At 36.6% G+C, this 25000-nt stretch overlaps 1 protein-coding gene across 1 annotated transcript in view; it reads right to left on the reverse strand.

Moving 5' to 3' along the window:
- The window catches only part of LOC144963984 (uncharacterized), a 34101-nt gene that overhangs the window by 5095 nt on the left and 4006 nt on the right, over nucleotides 1–25000 (reverse strand). Inside the window, exons 3-5 of the mRNA XM_078897926.1 lie at nucleotides 18602–18702; nucleotides 12353–12609; nucleotides 6085–6189 (exon numbers count right to left, since the gene is read on the reverse strand). Coding sequence (XP_078754052.1) covers nucleotides 6085–6189; nucleotides 12353–12609; nucleotides 18602–18702 — 463 coding nt within the window. The remainder of the gene's footprint in view (nucleotides 1–6084; nucleotides 6190–12352; nucleotides 12610–18601; nucleotides 18703–25000) is intronic.

Raw genomic sequence — 25000 nt, forward strand, 5'->3', positions numbered from 1 at the left:
TTAAACGTGCTCAAAGCGCTTTAGAAAAGGCCCCTGACTAACAGTAACAGGTAACATGTAGAAAGAAACATGACGTCTGTTAGGCGATAATACAATTCTTTTTCCGACTGAGAAAACGCTATTAACGGTCAGGTACTCATTTTACACCGGAGTGCGATGACAGAATGTGAATAAAGAGCCTTTTCAACGGATCCAACTATGCGCCGAGTGAGGTTCGAACCTAAGACCTTCCGATCCGAATGCGAGTGTCATACAAGACTACATAGCCTCACTTGATACTCGAATATGCTCATAAAACCAGAGCTGATTTTGCAACGCTACTTAACCCTAGTTCGTAAGATTTTGAATTGCAAATTCACTTTTACTAATTCTATCCATCCCAACATAATACTGTTTTGATACGGTGGGTCACATTTTTTGAATTTTTAGAAATAAAACCCACTTACCACAATGATGAAGGTATTTTTAGTTTAATCCTAAATGACAAGATTAAGCTTACGAAAGAGTGAAAATGGAGAGGCTTCGTGTGTGAACAAACCAGACAATGGACGTTTCGGGTACAAACCCTTCGTCGGCACAACAATACACAGATTAACGTGGAAAACCAATAAAATAAAATGCAAAATAACTGGTATCGTCTTTCTACTTTTTCAAGAGTTAAGTTTGCGATTTGATTTTAAGCATCAGATTCACACCAATCTAACTTTGTTTTGAGACGATTGGCTACATATTAACCAGTAGATTTTTGACCAATCAAAACATGGAATTTGTGACACACCTTTAACGTGCTCGGACAAACATATTTAGTTGTTTATTAACAATAACGTGAATGAAATCGATCTCTCTCTGGTCATTGTTATTGTTTTTCTACCGCCAGATGGGTGACTAGTTATCACACGATTTTCTTGGTCATACGGTAAATGTTTAAGTTTGTACATATTTTTCTATTTTGGTTCTATTGATCAAGCGGTAGAACAGTGGGTATTTTACTTATACACACACCGTCGATAGTAAAACCTGTGTAGTTCGCTATGCTACCCAATCACTGCCATTGTTTACATTATGACGACTGTCCGAGAGGTGTCTATAGATAGAATGCGCTTGGCCAAGGAGTTCACAACATTGCCATCCGGAAGTATAACGGACCAACACACAAACTCTGTGTAACCATGAACTTTTATAGTCTGGTTAATACAGTTTAGTGAGAACAACTCACAAACGCGGATGGCAAAAACAATAACAAAGGCCTGAGTGAAGTCATCTGCATACTATCTATTGACTATGTGGTCTGGAGGTATGACACTCGACTTCAGATTGGAAGGTCCAGGGTGAGAGTCACGCTCTCAGTGGCGCATTGTTGAGTCTTTGTAAAAGGCTCTTTACTCATATTCTCTCACCGTACTCAGGTGTAAAATGAATACTTCGTCGTTAAAATCGTTGTCTCTGTCCTAAAAAATGTAATATCGCCTAACAGGCAGCATGACTCATCCTACATGTTAAATGTTGCTGTTGGCTAAGGATCCCTTGTCAAGCGCTTTGAGCGCGTTTCGTGGATATTGCGGTATATAAACGATCAAGATTTAATTATTCGTTTAATTTACATATTATGACCCACTGTCTCAAAACGGTATTATGTTGGGTCGAATAATATCAACAACAGTGAATTTACAATTTAAAATGTTACGAAATACAACCTTTGAGCCTTTTACAATGTAAGAAATTGTATTTATTCTACAAATTAAAGAATAGAAATTAACCCCAAATCTCATATCTGTGCCAAACAAATATCAATCTTCAAAGTTTGTTTGATGTACAAAATAAATCTGAATAATAAGACAAAATGTATATTGTGTCGTAACAAATGTGATGGTTTTTCTGCAGGTGGTAAGGAGAGCGTTTAATTCAATTTTCAGGACCAAGTTCATTCCGACAAGACACCGTTTTGAGAGGGCGAATCACATAATATATATATATATAAGTCAGTCAGAGCCATTGGCCCATGGAGCCGGAGTTTATCCCGGTTTCTATAGCTTGAAACGGACAATAGCAATTGCTTACTTTTCTTTTGCTAGTCTATTGCAAAGTTTCCGTCAAATCTAATAGACCCAGCTACCCATTCACTGCTGGCTGGACAAGGGGGGGGGGGGGTCAGGAAAAAAAATCTCGACTGCACCCGGGATTTATCTTGGTCCCTTTGCGTGTGAAGCGAGTGCTCTACCAACTGATTTATCGGGACCCCCGTTTTATATTACAGTCTTCTACAATTATTCAACCAGTTGAAAAAGTTTGAAATAACTAACCAAAGACTCCAGAAGTGTAAATAACTTCAAAAATGCAATTGACAGAGAGCTCTATCACTTAAAATATGAATATGAAGAATAACTTTTGATTGTTATATTTTTGATTTCTTATGATGAAAATGATGATCGTAGTTATGATTATATCCGGGAATGTTTGACCTAAATCTCTCCCCCCCCCCCCCCCCCCCCCCCCCCCCACAGGGTATTTAAAGACCTTTGACCTAAGCAACCTATGATATATTATTGCTTTAATATTTCTACGTTTCACGACAGGACGACGTGCACATATATGCAGGTCTGATAACCCAATTCATTATGGGCTCATTGTTGTAATGGAAAGCTAAAAAAAATGACGCAAAATATTGTTAATTACAGTAATGCTAAAATAGGCACATAATTGCGTTCGGATGCCAGACCGGGATAAATGTAGACATGGTGAAAGGTCAATGTAGACATACAATCCACTCATTTTCTTTAACAACAAGATATGAAGTGAATAGAAAAGTGCCAGAAGACAATAGAGAATGAAAATTTTTCGCGGGGGTGGTGGGGTTTGAACCTGCGACCTTATTGGTACGACAACTCCGCCTGGCAGGTGAGAGCGTGGCTCTACCGTGTGAGCTATCAACGAACACAAAAATATTCGTTTCAAACTCAAAGTCATTACTAGATCCCTCTCTCACCCACTTCTTGAGACCGCCGATTCGTTCGTACACCACCATCGCGAATAATTTTGACCAGCAGTTAAGCTTAATAGCCAATATTCTCAACACAAACATATAACATAGAAACGATTGAGACATTGAGTATGCTCCGGTGTATGGGGTGAATTTTTAATTCAGAAAAGTGAGTGGAGCAGGCACTTATGTTGGTAACAACAAGATATGAAGTGAATAGAAAAGTGCCAGAAGACAATAGAGAATGAAAATTTTTCGCGGCGTTGGTGGGGTTTGAACCTGCGACCTTATTGGTACGACAACTCCGCCTGGCAGGTGAGAGCGTGGCTCTACCGTGTGAGCTATCAACGAACACAAAAATATTCGTTTCAAACTCAAAGTCATAACTAGATCCCTCTCTCACCCACTTCTTGAGACCGCCGATTCGTTCGTACACCACCATCGCGAATAATTTTGACCAGCAGTTAAGCTTAATAGCCAATATTCTCAACACAAACATATAACATAGAAACGATTGAGACATTGAGTATGCTCCGGTGTATGGGGTGAATTTTTAATTCAGAAAAGTGAGTGGAGCAGGCACTTATGTTGGTAACAACAAGATATGAAGTGAATAGAAAAGTGCCAGAAGACAATAGAGAATGAAAATTTTTCGCGGCGGTGGTGGGGTTTGAACCTGCGACCTTATTGGTACGACAACTCCGCCTGGCAGGTGAGAGCGTGGCTCTACCGTGTGAGCTATCAACGAACACAAAAATATTCGTTTCAAACTCAAAGTCATTACTAGATCCCTCTCTCACCCACTTCTTGAGACCGCCGATTCGTTCGTACACCACCATCGCGAATAATTTTGACCAGCAGTTAAGCTTAATAGCCAATATTCTCAACACAAACATATAACATAGAAACGATTGAGACATTGAGTATGCTCCGGTGTATGGGGTGAATTTTTAATTCAGAAAAGTGAGTGGAGCAGGCACTTATGTTGGTAACAACAAGATATGAAGTGAATAGAAAAGTGCCAGAAGACAATAGAGAATGAAAATTTTTCGCGGCGGTGGTGGGGTTTGAACCTGCGACCTTATTGGTACGACAACTCCGCCTGGCAGGTGAGAGCGTGGCTCTACCGTGTGAGCTATCAACGAACACAAAAATCTTCGTTTCAAACTCAAAGTCATTACTAGATCCCTCTCTCACCGACTTCTTGAGACCGCCGATTCGTTCGTACACCACCATCGCGAATAATTTTGACCAGCAGTTAAGCTTAATAGCCAATATTCTCAACACAAACATATAACATAGAAACGATTGAGACATTGAGTATGCTCCGGTGTATGGGGTGAATTTTTAATTCAGAAAAGTGAGTGGAGCAGGCACTTATGTTGGTAACAACAAGATATGAAGTGAATAGAAAAGTGCCAGAAGACAATAGAGAATGAAAATTTTTCGCGGCGGTGGTGGGGTTTGAACCTGCGACCTTATTGGTACGACAACTCCGCCTGGCAGGTGAGAGCGTGGCTCTACCGTGTGAGCTATCAACGAACACAAAAATATTGGTTTCAAACTCAAAGTCATTACTAGATCCCTCTCTCACCCACTTCTTGAGACCGCCGATTCGTTCGTACACCACCATCGCGAATAATTTTGACCAGCAGTTAAGCCTAATAGCCAATATTCGCGATGGTGGTGTACGAACGAATCGGCGGTCTCAAGAAGTGGGTGAGAGAGGGATCTAGTAATGACTTTGAGTTTGAAACGAATATTTTAGTGTTCGTGGATAGCTCACACGGTAGAGCCACGCTCTCACCTGCCAGGCGGAGTTGTCGTATCAATAAGGTCGCAGGTTCAAACCCCACCACCGCCGCGAAAAATTTTCATTCTCTATTGTCTTCTGGAACTTTTATATTCACTTCATATCTTGTTGTTACCAACATAAGTGCCTGCTCCACTCACTTTTCTGAATTAAAAATTCACCCCATACACCGGAGCATACTCAATGTCTCAATCGTTTCTATGTTATATGTTTGTGTTGAGAATATTGGCTATTAAGCTTAACTGCTGGTCAAAATTATTCGCGATGGTGGTGTACGAACGAATCGGCGGTCTCAAGAAGTGGGTGAGAGAGGGATCTAGTAATGACTTTGAGTTTGAAACGAATATTTTTGTGTTCGTTGATAGCTCACACGGTAGAGCCACGCTCTCACCTGCCAGGCGGAGTTGTCGTACCAATAAGGTCGCAGGTTCAAACCCCACCACCGCCGCGAAAAATTTTCATTCTCTATTGTCTTCTGGCACTTTTCTATTCACTTCATATTTTGTTGTTACCAACATAAGTGCCTACTCATTTTCTTTCAGAGCCACGATTCCCATGGGACTTGGGTTAATTCCGGTTCCAGTAACGATTAACCAGTTAATTGCATGCCGTACTCTGGGAAGACACGTATTTAAAATTTGGCCAGAAAACTCGTTACATGACCCACTCTTGGCAAAAACTCTCAAAACTGGGACTTCCCGAGATCCCAAGTATGATAATTTTTGCCAAGTTGAGAGTCATTTAAATCGATCGATGCTTGAAGGAAGAGTTTTCTGGCCAAATTTGTAAATACGTGTCTTTCCAGAGTACGACAGTTAATTACCTAAAAAGTTTAGCAGGCGATACCATCGCTAATTAAATCCCAGGCCAGCCAGATGCTTATTAATTAAACAATAAAACTGATTATTTATTATTACGAAGCATTGTTAGGTAGTTATCCAATACAATTAATATTAACATATTTATTTTTTTATTTAATTTAATTATTTTTCTATTTATTTATTTATTTATTAAAACCAGCATCATCAATCATCATCATTATTATCATTGTTATTATTGTTAATATTATTATAATTTTTATTATCATCACCATCATCATCATTATTATTATTATTATTATTATTATTATTACTATTATTTTCATTATTATTATTATTATTATTATTATTATTATTATTATTATTATTATTATTATTATTATTATTATTATTATTATTATTATTATTATTATTATTATTATTATTATCATTATTATTATTATTATCATGCAAATATGTATCACTGCAATCGTTACCCTGTTTTGAGGAGATGCATTCGTCAACTGGGTTGTATTCTGTTCGGTAGGGTTGAGCTCATTTATACACGAGTCAGAAACGTGCATGTAATCGCCGTCAGTGCTCTGAAACGTCAAGCAATGATATTATTTGATAACTTGAGCTTTAAAAAAAATTTGAAGTGCAATATCCATTAAACGTGCTCAAAGCGCTTTAGAAAAGGCCCCTGACTAACAGTAACAGGTAACATGTAGAAAGAAACATGACGTCTGTTAGGCGATAATACAATTCTTTTTTCCGACTGAGAAAACGCTATTAACGGTCAGGTACTCATTTTACACCGGAGTGCGATGACAGAATGTGAATAAAGAGCCTTTTCAACGGATCCAACTATGCGCCGAGTGAGGTTCGAACCTAAGACCTTCCGATCCGAATGCGAGTGTCATACAAGACTACATAGCCTCACTTGATACTCGAATATGCTCATAAAACCAGAGCTGATTTTGCAACGCTACTTAACCCTAGTTCGTAAGATTTTGAATTGCAAATTCACTTTTACTAATTCTATCCATCCCAACATAATACTGTTTTGATACGGTGGGTCACATTTTTTGAATTTTTAGAAATAAAACCCACTTACCACAATGATGAAGGTATTTTTAGTTTAATCCTAAATGACAAGATTAAGCTTACGAAAGAGTGAAAATGGAGAGGCTTCGTGTGTGAACAAACCAGACAATGGACGTTTCGGGTACAAACCCTTCGTCGGCACAACAATACACAGATTAACGTGGAAAACCAATAAAATAAAATGCAAAATAACTGGTATCGTCTTTCTACTTTTTCAAGAGTTAAGTTTGCGATTTGATTTTAAGCATCAGATTCACACCAATCTAACTTTGTTTTGAGACGATTGGCTACATATTAACCAGTAGATTTTTGACCAATCAAAACATGGAATTTGTGACACACCTTTAACGTGCTCGGACAAACATATTTAGTTGTTTATTAACAATAACGTGAATGAAATCGATCTCTCTCTGGTCATTGTTATTGTTTTTCTACCGCCAGATGGGTGACTAGTTATCACACGATTTTCTTGGTCATACGGTAAATGTTTAAGTTTGTACATATTTTTCTATTTTGGTTCTATTGATCAAGCGGTAGAACAGTGGGTATTTTACTTATACACACACCGTCGATAGTAAAACCTGTGTAGTTCGCTATGCTACCCAATCACTGCCATTGTTTACATTATGACGACTGTCCGAGAGGTGTCTATAGATAGAATGCGCTTGGCCAAGGAGTTCACAACATTGCCATCCGGAAGTATAACGGACCAACACACAAACTCTGTGTAACCATGAACTTTTATAGTCTGGTTAATACAGTTTAGTGAGAACAACTCACAAACGCGGATGGCAAAAACAATAACAAAGGCCTGAGTGAAGTCATCTGCATACTATCTATTGACTATGTGGTCTGGAGGTATGACACTCGACTTCAGATTGGAAGGTCCAGGGTGAGAGTCACGCTCTCAGTGGCGCATTGTTGAGTCTTTGTAAAAGGCTCTTTACTCATATTCTCTCACCGTACTCAGGTGTAAAATGAATACTTCGTCGTTAAAATCGTTGTCTCTGTCCTAAAAAATGTAATATCGCCTAACAGGCAGCATGACTCATCCTACATGTTAAATGTTGCTGTTGGCTAAGGATCCCTTGTCAAGCGCTTTGAGCGCGTTTCGTGGATATTGCGGTATATAAACGATCAAGATTTAATTATTCGTTTAATTTACATATTATGACCCACTGTCTCAAAACGGTATTATGTTGGGTCGAATAATATCAACAACAGTGAATTTACAATTTAAAATGTTACGAAATACAACCTTTGAGCCTTTTACAATGTAAGAAATTGTATTTATTCTACAAATTAAAGAATAGAAATTAACCCCAAATCTCATATCTGTGCCAAACAAATATCAATCTTCAAAGTTTGTTTGATGTACAAAATAAATCTGAATAATAAGACAAAATGTATATTGTGTCGTAACAAATGTGATGGTTTTTCTGCAGGTGGTAAGGAGAGCGTTTAATTCAATTTTCAGGACCAAGTTCATTCCGACAAGACACCGTTTTGAGAGGGCGAATCACATAATATTTATATATATATAAGTCAGTCAGAGCCATTGGCCCATGGAGCCGGAGTTTATCCCGGTTTCTATAGCTTGAAACGGACAATAGCAATTGCTTACTTTTCTTTTGCTAGTCTATTGCAAAGTTTCCGTCAAATCTAATAGACCCAGCTACCCATTCACTGCTGGCTGGACAAGGGGGGGGGGGGGGGGGGTCAGGAAAAAAAATCTCGACTGCACCCGGGATTTATCTTGGTCCCTTTGCGTGTGAAGCGAGTGCTCTACCAACTGATTTATCGGGACCCCCGTTTTATATTACAGTCTTCTACAATTATTCAACCAGTTGAAAAAGTTTGAAATAACTAACCAAAGACTCCAGAAGTGTAAATAACTTCAAAAATGCAATTGACAGAGAGCTCTATCACTTAAAATATGAATATGAAGAATAACTTTTGATTGTTATATTTTTGATTTCTTATGATGAAAATGATGATCGTAGTTATGATTATATCCGGGAATGTTTGACCTAAATCTCTCCCCGCCGCCCCCCCCCCCCCCCCCCACAGGGTATTTAAAGACCTTTGACCTAAGCAACCTATGATATATTATTGCTTTAATATTTCTACGTTTCACGACAGGACGACGTGCACATATATGCAGGTCTGATAACCCAATTCATTATGGGCTCATTGTTGTAATGGAAAGCTAAAAAAAATGACGCAAAATATTGTTAATTACAGTAATGCTAAAATAGGCACATAATTGCGTTCGGATGCCAGACCGGGATAAATGTAGACATGGTGAAAGGTCAATGTAGACATACAATCCACTCATTTTCTTTAACAACAAGATATGAAGTGAATAGAAAAGTGCCAGAAGACAATAGAGAATGAAAATTTTTCGCGGGGTGGTGGGGTTTGAACCTGCGACCTTATTGGTACGACAACTCCGCCTGGCAGGTGAGAGCGTGGCTCTACCGTGTGAGCTATCAACGAACACAAAAATATTCGTTTCAAACTCAAAGTCATAACTAGATCCCTCTCTCACCCACTTCTTGAGACCGCCGATTCGTTCGTACACCACCATCGCGAATAATTTTGACCAGCAGTTAAGCTTAATAGCCAATATTCTCAACACAAACATATAACATAGAAACGATTGAGACATTGAGTATGCTCCGGTGTATGGGGTGAATTTTTAATTCAGAAAAGTGAGTGGAGCAGGCACTTATGTTGGTAACAACAAGATATGAAGTGAATAGAAAAGTGCCAGAAGACAATAGAGAATGAAAATTTTTCGCGGCGGTGGTGGGGTTTGAACCTGCGACCTTATTGGTACGACAACTCCGCCTGGCAGGTGAGAGCGTGGCTCTACCGTGTGAGCTATCAACGAACACAAAAATATTCGTTTCAAACTCAAAGTCATAACTAGATCCCTCTCTCACCCACTTCTTGAGACCGCCGATTCGTTCGTACACCACCATCGCGAATAATTTTGACCAGCAGTTAAGCTTAATAGCCAATATCTCAACACAAACATATAACATAGAAACGATTGAGACATTGAGTATGCTCCGGTGTATGGGGTGAATTTTTAATTCAGAAAAGTGAGTGGAGCAGGCACTTATGTTGGTAACAACAAGATATGAAGTGAATAGAAAAGTGCCAGAAGACAATAGAGAATGAAAATTTTTCGCGGCGGTGGTGGGGTTTGAACCTGCGACCTTATTGGTACGACAACTCCGCCTGGCAGGTGAGAGCGTGGCTCTACCGTGTGAGCTATCAACGAACACAAAAATATTCGTTTCAAACTCAAAGTCATTACTAGATCCCTCTCTCACCCACTTCTTGAGACCGCCGATTCGTTCGTACACCACCATCGCGAATAATTTTGACCAGCAGTTAAGCTTAATAGCCAATATTCTCAACACAAACATATAACATAGAAACGATTGAGACATTGAGTATGCTCCGGTGTATGGGTGAATTTTTAATTCAGAAAAGTGAGTGGAGCAGGCACTTATGTTGGTAACAACAAGATATGAAGTGAATAGAAAAGTGCCAGAAGACAATAGAGAATGAAAATTTTTCGCGGCGGTGGTGGGTTTGAACCTGCGACCTTATTGGTACGACAACTCCGCCTGGCAGGTGAGAGCGTGGCTCTACCGTGTGAGCTATCAACGAACACAAAAATCTTCGTTTCAAACTCAAAGTCATTACTAGATCCCTCTCTCACCGACTTCTTGAGACCGCCGATTCGTTCGTACACCACCATCGCGAATAATTTTGACCAGCAGTTAAGCTTAATAGCCAATATTCTCAACACAAACATATAACATAGAAACGATTGAGACATTGAGTATGCTCCGGTGTATGGGGTGAATTTTTAATTCAGAAAAGTGAGTGGAGCAGGCACTTATGTTGGTAACAACAAGATATGAAGTGAATAGAAAAGTGCCAGAAGACAATAGAGAATGAAAATTTTTCGCGGCGGTGGTGGGTTTGAACCTGCGACCTTATTGGTACGACAACTCCGCCTGGCAGGTGAGAGCGTGGCTCTACCGTGTGAGCTATCAACGAACACAAAAATATTGGTTTCAAACTCAAAGTCATTACTAGATCCCTCTCTCACCCACTTCTTGAGACCGCCGATTCGTTCGTACACCACCATCGCGAATAATTTTGACCAGCAGTTAAGCTTAATAGCCAATATTCGTTTGAGTTTGAAACGAATATTTTTGTGTTCGTTGATAGCTCACACGGTAGAGCCACGCTCTCACCTGCCAGGCGGAGTTGTCGTATCAATAAGGTCGCAGGTTCAAACCCCACCACCGCCGCGAAAAATTTTCATTCTCTATTGTCTTCTGGAACTTTTATATTCACTTCATATCTTGTTGTTACCAACATAAGTGCCTGCTCCACTCACTTTTCTGAATTAAAAATTCACCCCATACACCGGAGCATACTCAATGTCTCAATCGTTTCTATGTTATATGTTTGTGTTGAGAATATTGGCTATTAAGCTTAACTGCTGGTCAAAATTATTCGCGATGGTGGTGTACGAACGAATCGGCGGTCTCAAGAAGTGGGTGAGAGAGGGATCTAGTAATGACTTTGAGTTTGAAACGAATATTTTTGTGTTCGTTGATAGCTCACACGGTAGAGCCACGCTCTCACCTGCCAGGCGGAGTTGTCGTACCAATAAGGTCGCAGGTTCAAACCCCACCACCGCCGCGAAAAATTTTCATTCTCTATTGTCTTCTGGCACTTTTCTATTCACTTCATATTTTGTTGTTACCAACATAAGTGCCTACTCATTTTCTTTCAGAGCCACGATTCCCATGGGACTTGGGTTAATTCCGGTTCCAGTAACGATTAACCAGTTAATTGCATGCCGTACTCTGGGAAGACACGTATTTAAAATTTGGCCAGAAAACTCGTTACATGACCCACTCTTGGCAAAAACTCTCAAAACTGGGACTTCCCGAGATCCCAAGTATGATAATTTTTGCCAAGTTGAGAGTCATTTAAATCGATCGATGCTTGAAGGAAGAGTTTTCTGGCCAAATTTGTAAATACGTGTCTTTCCAGAGTACGACAGTTAATTACCTAAAAAGTTTAGCAGGCGATACCATCGCTAATTAAATCCCAGGCCAGCCAGATGCTTATTAATTAAACAATAAAACTGATTATTTATTATTACGAAGCATTGTTAGGTAGTTATCCAATACAATTAATATTAACATATTTATTTTTTTTATTTAATTTAATTATTTTTCTATTTATTTATTTATTTATTAAAACCAGCATCATCAATCATCATCATTATTATCATTGTTATTATTGTTAATATTATTATAATTTTTATTATCATCACCATCATCATCATTATTATTATTATTATTATTATTATTATTATTATTATTATTACTATTATTTTCATTATTATTATTATTATTATTATTATTATTATTATTATTATTATTATTATTATTATTATTATTATTATTATTATTATTATTATTATTATCATCATCATCATCATTGTTTTTCCTATAATTATTATCATCATTATCATTTCATAAATTTGAAAACGAAATAAATTAATGAACAAAACTAACACGTTAAAACCAAAAATATATATCGCAAACTCACCCATACTCTTCTAACAGCTTGAACCATATCCAATAAATCATTTAGACGCAATCTAAATTCATTCACAATTCCTTCAACTTCTGGTACGCTCAATCGACGATTATGAGGTCGGATTGCTACGGATCTGTCGATTCTCTCAAGCAGAAATCTATCACAGTTGGCAGTGCGGGTGACGAATTGAGAATCATAATAAGCATACCTGCCTTCGACAATAGTAACGGTTGATTGGAGAAAGACAAGCAAAAGGAGACTTGAAGCTGTGGAATAAGGAAATGGTATGGGGGGAAAAGTAAGTAATGAAAGCGACAAAGCGCTGGATGAGTTATTTTGTTAAACATAATATGATAATGAGGATACCATCTTGCTGTGGAGATAGTGATAATGATGATAATGATGATGGTGATCATGATGATGATGATAATAATAATAATACTGATGAAGATGATGATAATGACGGTTGTGATGATGATGATGATGATGATGATGATGATGATGATGATGATGATGATGATGATGATGATGATGAAGATGATGATGACAATAATAATTGTAATAATAATAATAATAATAATAATAATAATAATAATAATAATAATAATAATAATAATAATAATAATAATGATGATAATAATAATAATAATAATAATAATAATAATAATAATAATAATAATAATAATAATAATAATAAGAAGAAGAAGAAGAAGAAGAAGAAGAAGAAGAAGAAGAAGAAGAAGAAGTTATCAGCTCTTTGAGAGAAAAAGAAGCTGAACAGCGGTTAATAAAGTAAGACATAACACAAACGAATTTCAAAATTGATCGATCCAAGTGGCATAACGTTATTTGATTTCAGATGATAGAAACCTCTTTTTATTTTACAAATGACATGCATGTTATGTTTCTATCTATTAGCTAGGTGCATATATTTGCAGGTCTGACAACCGAACGCAGCTACGGGGAAAAATGTCCCGGTGGTTTGAGAGTATTGCCATTACAACAATGTGCCCATAACAAAATTTGGGTTATCAGACATAAAATAAGCACACATTGTCGAATGTAAATCGAAGGGCATATCATAATGTTCCATTAATTGTTTATTTATTTTTCTCTTTTTCTTTTTCTTTCCCACCAGATCTGCCGCAGGTGTTTGTTGTTTTTTTTTAAACGTACACGCGTTTTTATTTATTCTTATTTTGGTGTGTTGTTGTTTTTATATCAATAAGCAGGCTTAGATTTGAATCTCATATCAAAAGCGATAGCCTAAGCGAGTTGAGGTTTAAGACAAAAGTCCAAGAATTGAATCATAGCTTTGCATGAAATGAGCTGGGCCACCTGAAGTCCTATTTTTTTCAATGATTTTATTCACTCACATTTCATCGTTAGAATTTATTAACTTCTTTCGATCCTAAAACAAATGGTAATTTTGATTTTTTGTTTGTTTGTTTTTGCTTAGAGCCAATATTAAAAGCAACTAATAATGGCCCTATAAAATCAACAAGACCAAACCAACGACGTTTCGTGAAGATACAACCTGAATAAAGTGGTAAGTGAGACCCATCGTCTTTTTATCAGCCAACTATACGGAAGCAACTAAGTCATTTTTTCCGGAAAAAATATGTTCTCACGAATCAAGGATATTCCCTGTAGGAAAGGCTACTGATTATAGAAAGAATGGAATATATACAAAAGAAACATAACACCTACACTAAAAATACAATTATTATATTTTTAGATTGCGGTTAGGGAATACTGCTCCATCCTACAGCAGTTAGAATTTAGACAATTGGCTGTCACGTTTTAAAATAGAATTTGAATAACGCATACAGGGAAAGTCGATTGCCTTTTTTTGTGTGATATGTTAAACGATTCAGGCTGACCTCGCGTAATCTATTCATGAAATGATCCCGTTAAAACGCCATTCGTTCATGTGTCAAGATACACAATGTTTTCTGTATGAAATCCATCAACACCTTTGAATGGATTTAATTCCTTGGCTCAATGAACGCGACGTTCCCTTTGATGTGATTAACTGGTATTAAGTACACCCTGGATTTCCCGGTATACACACGGGTACTTTCCATTTCGTATTGATTTTTTTCCAAGGTGTTTTGTTGTTTATTTTATTTTTGTTTAATTGTGACATGAATTTACAAAAGAGGAATCCTTCTTGATAAGAATGAAAACCAAACTTATTCAAGCGTGTTAGAAATGAAATGTGGAAATATGACTAAAGCATGAATTAACTTTTCATGACGGGCACTGCCTAACTTCCATTAAAATGTAATAAATGGTGGACAAATTGCAGAATTTACTTTTAATCATACTGCTAAGCAATGATTGTTTAACATACTCGAAGTTGGAAAGTTTGTTAATTGTACTTAGAAGTACACCTGTATGAAATAGATGGATAAAGATATAAAGAAAAAAAAATCTTAGAACGATTTCTAATGAAAACTGATTCAAAGAAAAACAAGTTTTATTTCCTGAAACCAACAGTTCCAAGGTAGATTGACAGCCCAGTCGCTGAATTGATTGAGCATTCGATTCCAGCAAAATTGACCGGGTTCAATCACGGTACATTTTACATATCAGTTTCAATTTTCCTCTTATTTTGGTATCGGAACTTAAAGTTTTTATCAAGAATGCAGAAACAGCGTTGCGATTTGAGCTTTAATGTATCTATATCTTTAATGTAGCATTGCCATCGCTGCTCCCTTGTTTAAAATTATAACCAGATAATCATAAAATTATTATGTACACTTGTCCAGATCGTTCGATTTACAAGAACTTAAGCGGGTTTTGCTCAGCAAAATTCTGAATAGCAGGCACTTAATGCTTTTAAATTTGAGTTTTAAAATTCAATTTGTGTTTTGACATTTCACTTAAAATATTGAAAATGGTCGGTAATGAAAAAGGGTCGGAAAGTAAGTGGGGTAGAATATATATTCAAAGGGTATTAAGTTAAAGGCAGTGTCCATCACGCACAAAAGAACCATGAAAAATTAAAGGAATCGCTTTTTACTATATTGTTGCATTCCCCTTGGTACGTATATGGTATGAATATGAAGGAAAGGGATATAACTTAAACTTGAGAGGATATTTTGTTTCTTAACAATCATTTCATTATTGTTACGTGGTTATTAAATATCGTTCATATCGCACGTCTTACGGCCTGTTTCAATGCGGCTTATGACGTACTCAGTACACCGGCGAATTTGAGGGTTTGTTTTTTATTGTTTCTATGTGGCGTTGCGTTTTATAATTTGTTTTTTTATCATTGTGTTTTCTAAGTTGATAAAATCATTTGAAATTATGTAAATACGCTACACATTGCATATTCGATTAAATCAATAAAATCGATTGATAATTATGAATATTCAACACGAAAAAAAAATTAAAACTTGACATTTTGGGGTTCTTTTTTATTTTAATACTAAAGAGTAACATAAAATAACATGAGAGCAATAATATGTTTTAGAAAAAAAAGCTGTGTTGTTCACTATCGAACAAAATAGATATATTCAGACCATTTAACAATGGAATTCACTTTGACTTCATTTTTTTAACAATCCAAACCCGTATCTTTCCATTTCAAAGTTTGAATTCCCACAGAGTCAGGATTCATCGGTGTCTTTTACGTGAACTGCACTAAGGTCTCAAATAACATATTGTTAATTAAATCTAATTTAGATCCTGCTATTCATAAACTGTTTAGTTGGCCAGCGGAAGAGGAGGGGGGGGGGGGGAGAGACAGATTTAATATAGACTCTTCCTAAACGTGGAATCAATCATATGCATATCTATTATTTAAGCGAGATTACTGAGAGACTTTCTACCCATTGCTCTTAAAAATAAAGAAACATATTTGGGAACGAACTCTGGTGTAAGAGCAATATCTGGAAAAAAGGTGTGTCTGAAACACTTCCAGACAAAGCCGAAAGAAAAATACAAGAAATAAAATCATCCTAGAATCAGCCTACATTGACTAGGGATCGAACCTCAAACCTGCTGATTGCCGATCAGATTTTCTACCATTACACCACAAAGATGCTAGTTAGGATGACTTATAGTCTTTAAAAGGACACGCGTTTCCGCTGTGGAACCTCGCTTTTGAGATGATTCTTTTTCCTTTTATTTTTCTTTCTGCTTTACCAGGCACTTTTCACACATGTCATTTCAGATATTTAAAACGAAGAAGAAATAAGGTGAACCTTCGTAAAGGGCAATATTCACAAACTGAGCTCAATGCGTCTTAACAAAACGGTCCCAAGCAAGCAGCAACACTTAACTTGTAGAACCAGACATACACTTTAGCTTTTATATTGAGTAATATGCACTATACGAGCTCAAGCGCTTTACGAGGTATCCCTAGCCAACAGCAATAACATTTATTATGTAGGATGAGACATGACACCTGTTATGCGCGATATTACTTTAGTTTGGACAGAACCTACGCTTTTTTAAATTTAATTGGAAATTATATGTTAATGTATGTTATCTTGGCAAGTGCCTTAAAGAAAGCTTTGAACTGGAACTTGTTAACGGCCAGGTTCTCGTTTTACCCTTGAATACAATGAGAGAATGTGAGTAAAGAGCGTTTTCCAAGGACTCAATTAAACGCCGCTCAGAGCAGGAATCAAATCCTGGACTTTCCTATCAATGGGCGAATGTCATACCACAAGACCAGATAGCCGCATTTGCTGCTTGTAACGCACTACAACAATCTTATTTGTGATATAGACAAGCACTCATTTTAACCCGAGTATGGTGAAAAAAAATTGAGTCGAAAGCATTTTTCAAGACCAAATTTGCACCGCAAATGACTCGAACCCTAGAGTAACAGGTCGGACAGAGTGCTATATCACTAGACCATAAAGCAGCATAATCAGTTAACTGCCATACTCTTGAAAAATTCGTATTTAGATTTGGCCACTAAACTTGTCCTTCAAATGTTAATCGATTTAAATGATCCTCATCTTAGCAAAAACTCTCAAACCTCAGTGTTTTGCGACGTCCTAGGTTTCAAGGGGGGGGGGGGGGTTCTCCAAAATGATAGTCATTTAATTCAACGAAATTTGAAGGACGAGTTTTCTGACCAAATGTTTAAATACGAGTTGTTGCAATTTGGATAAAGAAGGACAATCACAACGATATCAAAAGCAATTGTCCAAAGATTTACGTTTGTATTCGACATCCGTTTAGATTGTTGAATATCTTTTTCCGAGGGAAAAATAACCCCCTTTCCATGTTTAATCTGATAATCATGAAAAGGACGCTAATTGGTTCTCACGGGGTACAGGAAAAGCCAAATTCTATTGTAGAAAGTGTCTGCTTTATTATTCTTTATATGTATAGAAAGTTTTGCGTGGGCTTTAAGAAAACTTAATTACATTGCTAGTGCCCATTCATTCCAGAACCTCCAAAAGCAAAGATCCAGGATGTTAATGTATGCTTGAAATACAATATGAAATCATATAATGCCATATCAAATCAATTATATATTATTATTATTATTATTATTATTATTATTATTATTATTATTATTATTATTATATTGATACCATATCAATTGGAAGTTTTAGTTGTGTAGGACAGAAACTGAAACTGATTTTACTAATATGGACAAAGTTTGTTCACTTCCTGTAAAAATGTTTAACTTCCGATATTCATTTCCCACTTTTTGATACAAAGGAAAAAAATAATTCAACGAAATCAAATTTTTTTTTAAACTTGATAATCTTTGATAACTTTGTTGTGCAAATTTCATTTGATTATCTAGAGAAATTCGTGGAAAAAATATTCTTACGCTCGCAATTTTTTGTCTGCTTTTGTTTTTAAGCATTAGACTTCTGTCGCTCTGTCTGTTGATGCTATGCGTTCAGGTCAAACCCATAACATCCGCCAGCCGGATATAACGTACCAACACACAAAACTATTCGTAACCTTATACGTTTATAATCCGATTGATAGAATTGAGTGAAAACTTATCAAAATTGCGGTCTAATAACAATAACAAAAAGCAGAGTGACGTCAATTTCGTTTCATCTATAATTAATTGGGTAGTGTATGAACAACATGTTATATATTGAAGCCATGAAAATCTTATAACCATTTGACACATTGGGTTTTTACATTGAGTTACGCGTTACTCTTATACCAATCATTGGTGGGTAGACAGGGAGAGGGGGACAGTAAATATCTTCAACCGGGATCGATCCCATTCCCTTTTCATGTGTGAAACCAGTGCTTTACCAACTGAGCTATCGGGATCCTCAAGAACCAAAGAACATTCAGCATTAGCCACTATTTTTCGGTTTTCAATTAACGAGTCATGCGGGTGCCACATCAACTCACTGATGAACAAAAACAACGTGTTGAGTTTCACTCAATTATGACATGGATTGATCTGTATGTCTTGAGTGTCCCTCTTTCCTTGTGAAACTCCGCCTATGAAATGCTAGCGATCATGGAGCGTATGAAGGCAAATCATGGACAGACACTGTAATTTTAAAGATTAAATCCAAGACTCCATGACAAACGCTCAGTCATCTTAGATTGATATGTTAACCGATGTGTAAAAAGTGTCTAGACAGACACACTGGACTGACAATGGCACCATATCAATGCTAGAGCTCACACAGCCGTTGTCTGAAAACATCGTTCAAATCATGACCCTCCCTCCGTATTCTCCCAATCTGGCGCCATGCAGCTTCTTTTAGTTCCAATAATTTGTTAAAGAGAAACTCATATGGGATCATCAGACCATCTCAGATCCCTGAAGGTGCATATAAACGACACTTGAAGTTGGAATGTCAGCCATAGTGCCAAAACAAATCTGATTGATTAATTGGAATAAGCGGATGAAACTTTGCATCTAGACTAGACCCAAGGAGAGGACTTTGAGAAGCTGTAAACATTGGTAGTGCAATTATTCCTACAACCAAATTATGGAAACTTACAAAGTCGTGATCCTTGTATTCATATTGCTTAGAAATACACAGTGGTATTGGGTAAGATAAGATTAGATAATCTTTACTGATCCTTTATGGAAATTAAAATTCAGTATCACATCGATAAGTAACAAGACATTTCCACATTCTGGTCATGCTTTCATTCATTCAATAAACTTAAAATAAAGACCTAAACAACAAGCATTCTAACATAATACTTTTGTGAGTAAATAAATTTCTAAAAGTATTTATCAATTAATTAGAGAATCTAACTTGTATGCGTTATTTTGCTATTAAATCTAGAATCAGTGTAAGTCAATAGATCTCGAAAGTTTAAAGGAAGGTAAAAATATACATATAATTTAGATTCACTAGTCAGGAATGACCAGCTGTAGCTATTAGATAGAATCGTATTCTTATTTTTTTAAAGGAAAAATATACACGTTATTTTATTGTTCAGCACGTTCTGTACATCTATGGGTAAATAAAAGAATAAATAAATAAAGATACAGAAACACACACACACTCTTTCACTCACTCATATATATATATATATAATATATATATATATATATATATATATATATATATATATATATATATATATATAATATTATATTATATATCAAAAACAAAAAACCATGAAATAATAGTGCTCAACTTTAGGTCAAAAGGAGCTATTTATAAACATTGGAAAGATAATTAAGATTGTTTGACTTCTACAACGTTGTTATCGAGCGTTGCTCTCATCAGGAAGTGGAAGTGAAAGTAGATTATTGTGTTTTCGTATTTTTCTAGATTCGTGTTTATGGAGGTTCGTAATTACATAAAAGTGTTTTGTTTCTATGTCTGCATGAGGATGTTAGTTCGTTTCTTCTGTTGAGTGTTGCTATGTTCGGTTTAGTGATGATGAAGAATTGTTCTTCCAAGCAGAGGTTGCAAATCTTAGAAGAAGGGGAGTACGACTGTGCTCCGGAGATGATTTTCCATGTGATGCTGTGTTGTATGTTTTTTTCTTTGAGGTTCCAAATGTGTTCGCTTAGTGTAGTAGAATGTCGTTTGTGTATGTTTCTGAAGGAAGATGTGTGTAGGTTGTATCTGGTTTTGAATGAACACTCGGTGAGGCCAATGTATGTTTCTTGTTTTGGTGTGTCTGGTCGTGTAACTGTGGCTTGATAAATTACGTTTTGAGTCAGGCAATTGCCGTTTAGTGGGCATGTTGCCTGGGTCTTACAGGGTACATATACACCACGATCAACAGCGCTGATGCTGAGCGCAGCTTTTCTGTTTACAATCTGATATTGTCAGACAGGCGCAGGAGTCTTAGCCCGTCTCTGCGACATCTAGCTTTTCTGTGCTACAACAAAAAATTAAGTTTTGAATTTGCGTTGTAGTTCTTTAATTTTGAATTGGTTAAATGTAAATAAAGCAAAGGAAAATTTAGACAGCGATTTATTACTTTTTTCTTGTTTTGCATAATTTGTAATTTCCCTTGCATAATTTGCCTCCCCCCGCATAATTTGCAATTTCCCCCGCATAATTTGGGATATTCTTTTGCATATTTCCGGGGGGGGGGGGGGGCAGACTGTTATACTACTCGTAATTTCTATTTAATTTTAAATACAAGTAATAATTCTGTGGGTAAATATTTTTCTAAAACAAGATAGATTTTAAAATCAAAGCTATTACTCTATATTATACTATAATACGATGCAAAATATTATTATACTAGTTTAATCATATTGTATTGGTATTTATTTTATGTTATCTTTATAATCAGAGTTAAATAATGGATATAGATACTACTAGTAAAAGGTTTTCTTTAAAAAGGGATAAAAAGTGTGGACCGAAGATAAGGTTAGAACAGGATCTTATAATTTTTCACAGCCGTTGGAAGGAAATAATCAAAATGTCGCTGTCGGTATAAAGGTGTGGCCAACATTTTTAAAAACCCAACAAAAAAAAAAACCCCAAAGAAGCAACAACAAAAAAACCCCAAGAAAAACAAGAAAGAAAAACAGGCGTTGCTTTGACTTCTTGACAAATCTCAACAAATGAAAGATTCAATTTTACCAAGAGTAGGGGGAATTAGGTCCAAAAAACATTGAATTGTGCAAACAGGGTTGAAAGCATAAACATTACTTATGTTGTAGAATATGAAAAATGCTATCATTTATGATATAAAATAACTCTGAGGGATCAGTATTAGTTGAGATACAAGGTTTTTAAGATTAGAAAATTTTGAAATGGACGACAACAATTTCTTTCATTTTTATTGTGTTGACATTCGAGGCAAGCCGACTCAATGTTGTTTTACGTCATCCTTTGGATTCCCGTTGGTGACTATTTTTAGCGTCGAAGCGGATGTTTTCCTTTCCTTTTACTTTCGATTCTCGAACCATACAAATTATTTAATCGTAAAAAATATACAATTTTACTTCTTTTAAAGGACGCCTAGCGAGCAATATTCTAAAATATGAGATTTGGCTGCTTCATATTTAATAAGTATAATCAATTGCTCTAAAACGGACGGGCAGACGGGCAGAGGAGCATAGGGGTAGATAAAACAGACTAGTAGAACACAGGTCAATAAATGTCGATGACCGGTGTTGACAAAGGACGGTGCTCCTTCTCCCCCCTCCTGTTTTCTTTTCTTTCCAAAAATACTGCTATAATCATTTTACGTGGGTTAAAACCTATTTAGGTCAAACTTGATGACAGTAAAGAGTCGGCATACCACTTAAATTATATAAGAACGCTATAATTATCATCATCATCATCATCATCACCATCATCATCATCATCATCGTCATCATCATCATCATCATCATCATCACATCATCATCCTCATCATCATCATCATCATCATCAACCTCTATGATGCTGTATTGTTATTTACTTTACGTTATTTACCGCATAGGGACAATGGGAGAATGTTCTTTTTGTACTGTTGTTTCCTTATGTAAGGCACCGCACACATTTTGCCTTTTGATGACGGGTCTTTAACAGAAAGAACGAAAGAAAGAAAGAGAGAGAGAGAGAGAGAGAGAGAGAGAGAGAGAGAGAGAGAGAGATAGATAGAGAGAGAGAGATGAAAGAATATTGTATATTATGCATAATAAAGGAATGTGTTTGCATGATTTCGGATACACATACAATGGCAAGAAGAACTGGTCCCAGAGACTGGGACAAGTGTTTGATGTGCCAACAAGATAACACAGACCGTTTAGAATGTCCCTCTAAGTCGAGGGCGTGTGACAAAGGGCAAGGCTATGTAACCCTTTTTGAATATTTAACACAATTCAATTCTTTGGTTTGGGATGCATCTATTTTTTCAAATTCATCAGAAAGAAATGAGATTATTGAAAGCTTAAAACAAAATTATGCTAAGTGGCCTAAGTATTGTCGTGTAAAATGTAATGCCAACAAAATTAGGCGATTAGAATTAAAGAAATCTAAAAAAAATGCCCTACAAGAATCCCAAACTTCGTCATTTGACTTGGAGGAGTCACCGAATTTATTTCGCAACCCACGAGAATAATGAGACAACGTTCAGAATTAGAGATTGGCTATAATAAACAAACATGCTTTTTTTGTAAAAACATGGAATCGGGAGTACTCCATTCTGTAATGACAACAGACATGGAAGAAAATATTCGTGAAATAACGTTATCCATCAAAACTTCTGATATGTTGTCATTTATTGCCGGAGGAGATTTAGTCGCCCAGGATGCACACTACCATAAAACTTGTCATGCACTATACAAAACAAGCTTTAAAAGATGTCACTGCTGATGATAATGATGATGTCACAGTTCTTGAAAGAAGTCGAGCTTTTGCTAACATCATTTTTTTTTATAGAAGAGAACCCTGCAACAAATGTGACGATCGACATGAACCACTGTGGAGCTTATTTCCAGAATTGTCAAAGTGTCCCAAAAACTCATCAAGTGTTCATGTAAGAGAGAATGTATCGGCACCCGATGCAAGTGTTTAAAGTCCAGTTTGCCTTGCACGGACTTATGTAGAGAAGATGGGGGGGGGGGGGGGGGGGGGGGCGGAGGGTGTTAAGTCAAGAAATGAGTAAAATTCTCTCTCTCTCTCTCTCTCTCTCTCTTGTTCTCTCTCTCTCTCTCTCTCTCTCTCTCTCTCTCTCTCTCTCTCTCCGTCTCTCCCACTCACTCCCTCCCCCCCCCCTCTCCCTCATTTATCTACTAGTTACAACACGAAATAACCATCAGTTAGCTACCGTAAATGGTTACCAGTTTATTTAAAGTTTTAGAACGCACATTGTATTATCGTGGTTATTTCCTCGGATAAGTAATGCTATATTAATGCTATAATGCTATGTTAAGTCAAGTAATGAGTAAAATTCTCTCTCTCTCTCTCTCTCTCTCTCTCTCTCTCTCTCTTGTTCTCTCTCTCTCTCTCTCTCTCCGTCTCTCCCACTCACTCCCTCTCCCCCCCCCCCTCTCCCTCATTTATCTACTAGTTACAACACGAAATAACCATCAGTTAGCTACCGTAAATGGTTACCAGTTTATTTAAAGTTTTAGAACGCACATTGTATTATCGTGGTTATTTCCTCGGATAAGTAATGCTATATAGGAAACAATAAAAGTGCTAAAAACGCACTGTTATGATAAATTGCCAGAGTGGTTCTATATCAGGTGTTATTTATACGGGTCTTAGCTACCTATATGCCAATTTTCAGGATTTCAACCCCTATGTGCACGGTTTTAGCCTAATTTTCTCTAATAAAATGAATATGAAGAAAAAATATATTTTACGCAGTTATTTCCCTTGTTTAATATAGCTGTAATAGGTAAAATCTAAGGCCTTAGACCGATACGTTATGATTGATTGCCAGAGTGGTTTTATATCAGATGGTTTTTCTATGGGTCTTAGCAACCTGTATGCAAATTTTCATGCTTTCAACCCGAATTTGCACGGTTTTAGCCTAATTCCCCTTACTACTACGCACCCACGTCAATGTGCAGTAATCGATCAGAACTCTAAATACTTTTTTGGAGGGAACCTATCTCGTTTTACCTAGCAAGCAACAGATGGCATCAGTTGCATTCCACACCTCAGAATGGACGCTATTCTATCGCAGAATACTCTCCATCAGATTTGACATACACAGTTACTAAAACAGTATTAGAAACATAATGTGATCATTAAAAATAAAATCTGACTCTATTCTGGAACGAAATTGGCCCCTTTTGTTGTAAGGAGAGTACCAACTGAGTTATCGGGACATCTTGATAGAATACATATCGAATTTTAAACTACCATGACTAGCATTAGATCGGAAAGAACGCCATGATTCAGAGGCTAACATGCAAGTGTTGCTGTTTACTCACGCTATCGACACAAGCAGGTACACGCTTTGGTTCTTTGGTTTAGAAGGATTGTTTATCTACTTTACTAGAACAGAAACGGAAAAGATCCCGCTCGGTAAATTAAGACAATGCTAACCATTCAAATAAGCTCGGAACAGACTATAATATTGTCTATGTGTGTTGAGGGCAACGTTATTTCAAGATAACCATTCACAAAATTGCAGGGGGGAAAGGAAAAAAATCAACAAAAGTTTTATATCTAAACTGTTGCATGCATTTTCTTACAGGTTTGATTGCGGAACTTTAATATTTCTGAGAGTCAATATATATACCATTTTCCATTGTCCTTCAAAATA

The sequence above is a fragment of the Berghia stephanieae genome, chromosome 2 (genome assembly GCF_034508935.2).
Source record: "Berghia stephanieae isolate SIO BIC M18660-M18661 chromosome 2, UCSD_Bste_1.3, whole genome shotgun sequence".
Lineage (NCBI taxonomy): Eukaryota > Metazoa > Mollusca > Gastropoda > Nudibranchia > Aeolidiidae > Berghia > Berghia stephanieae.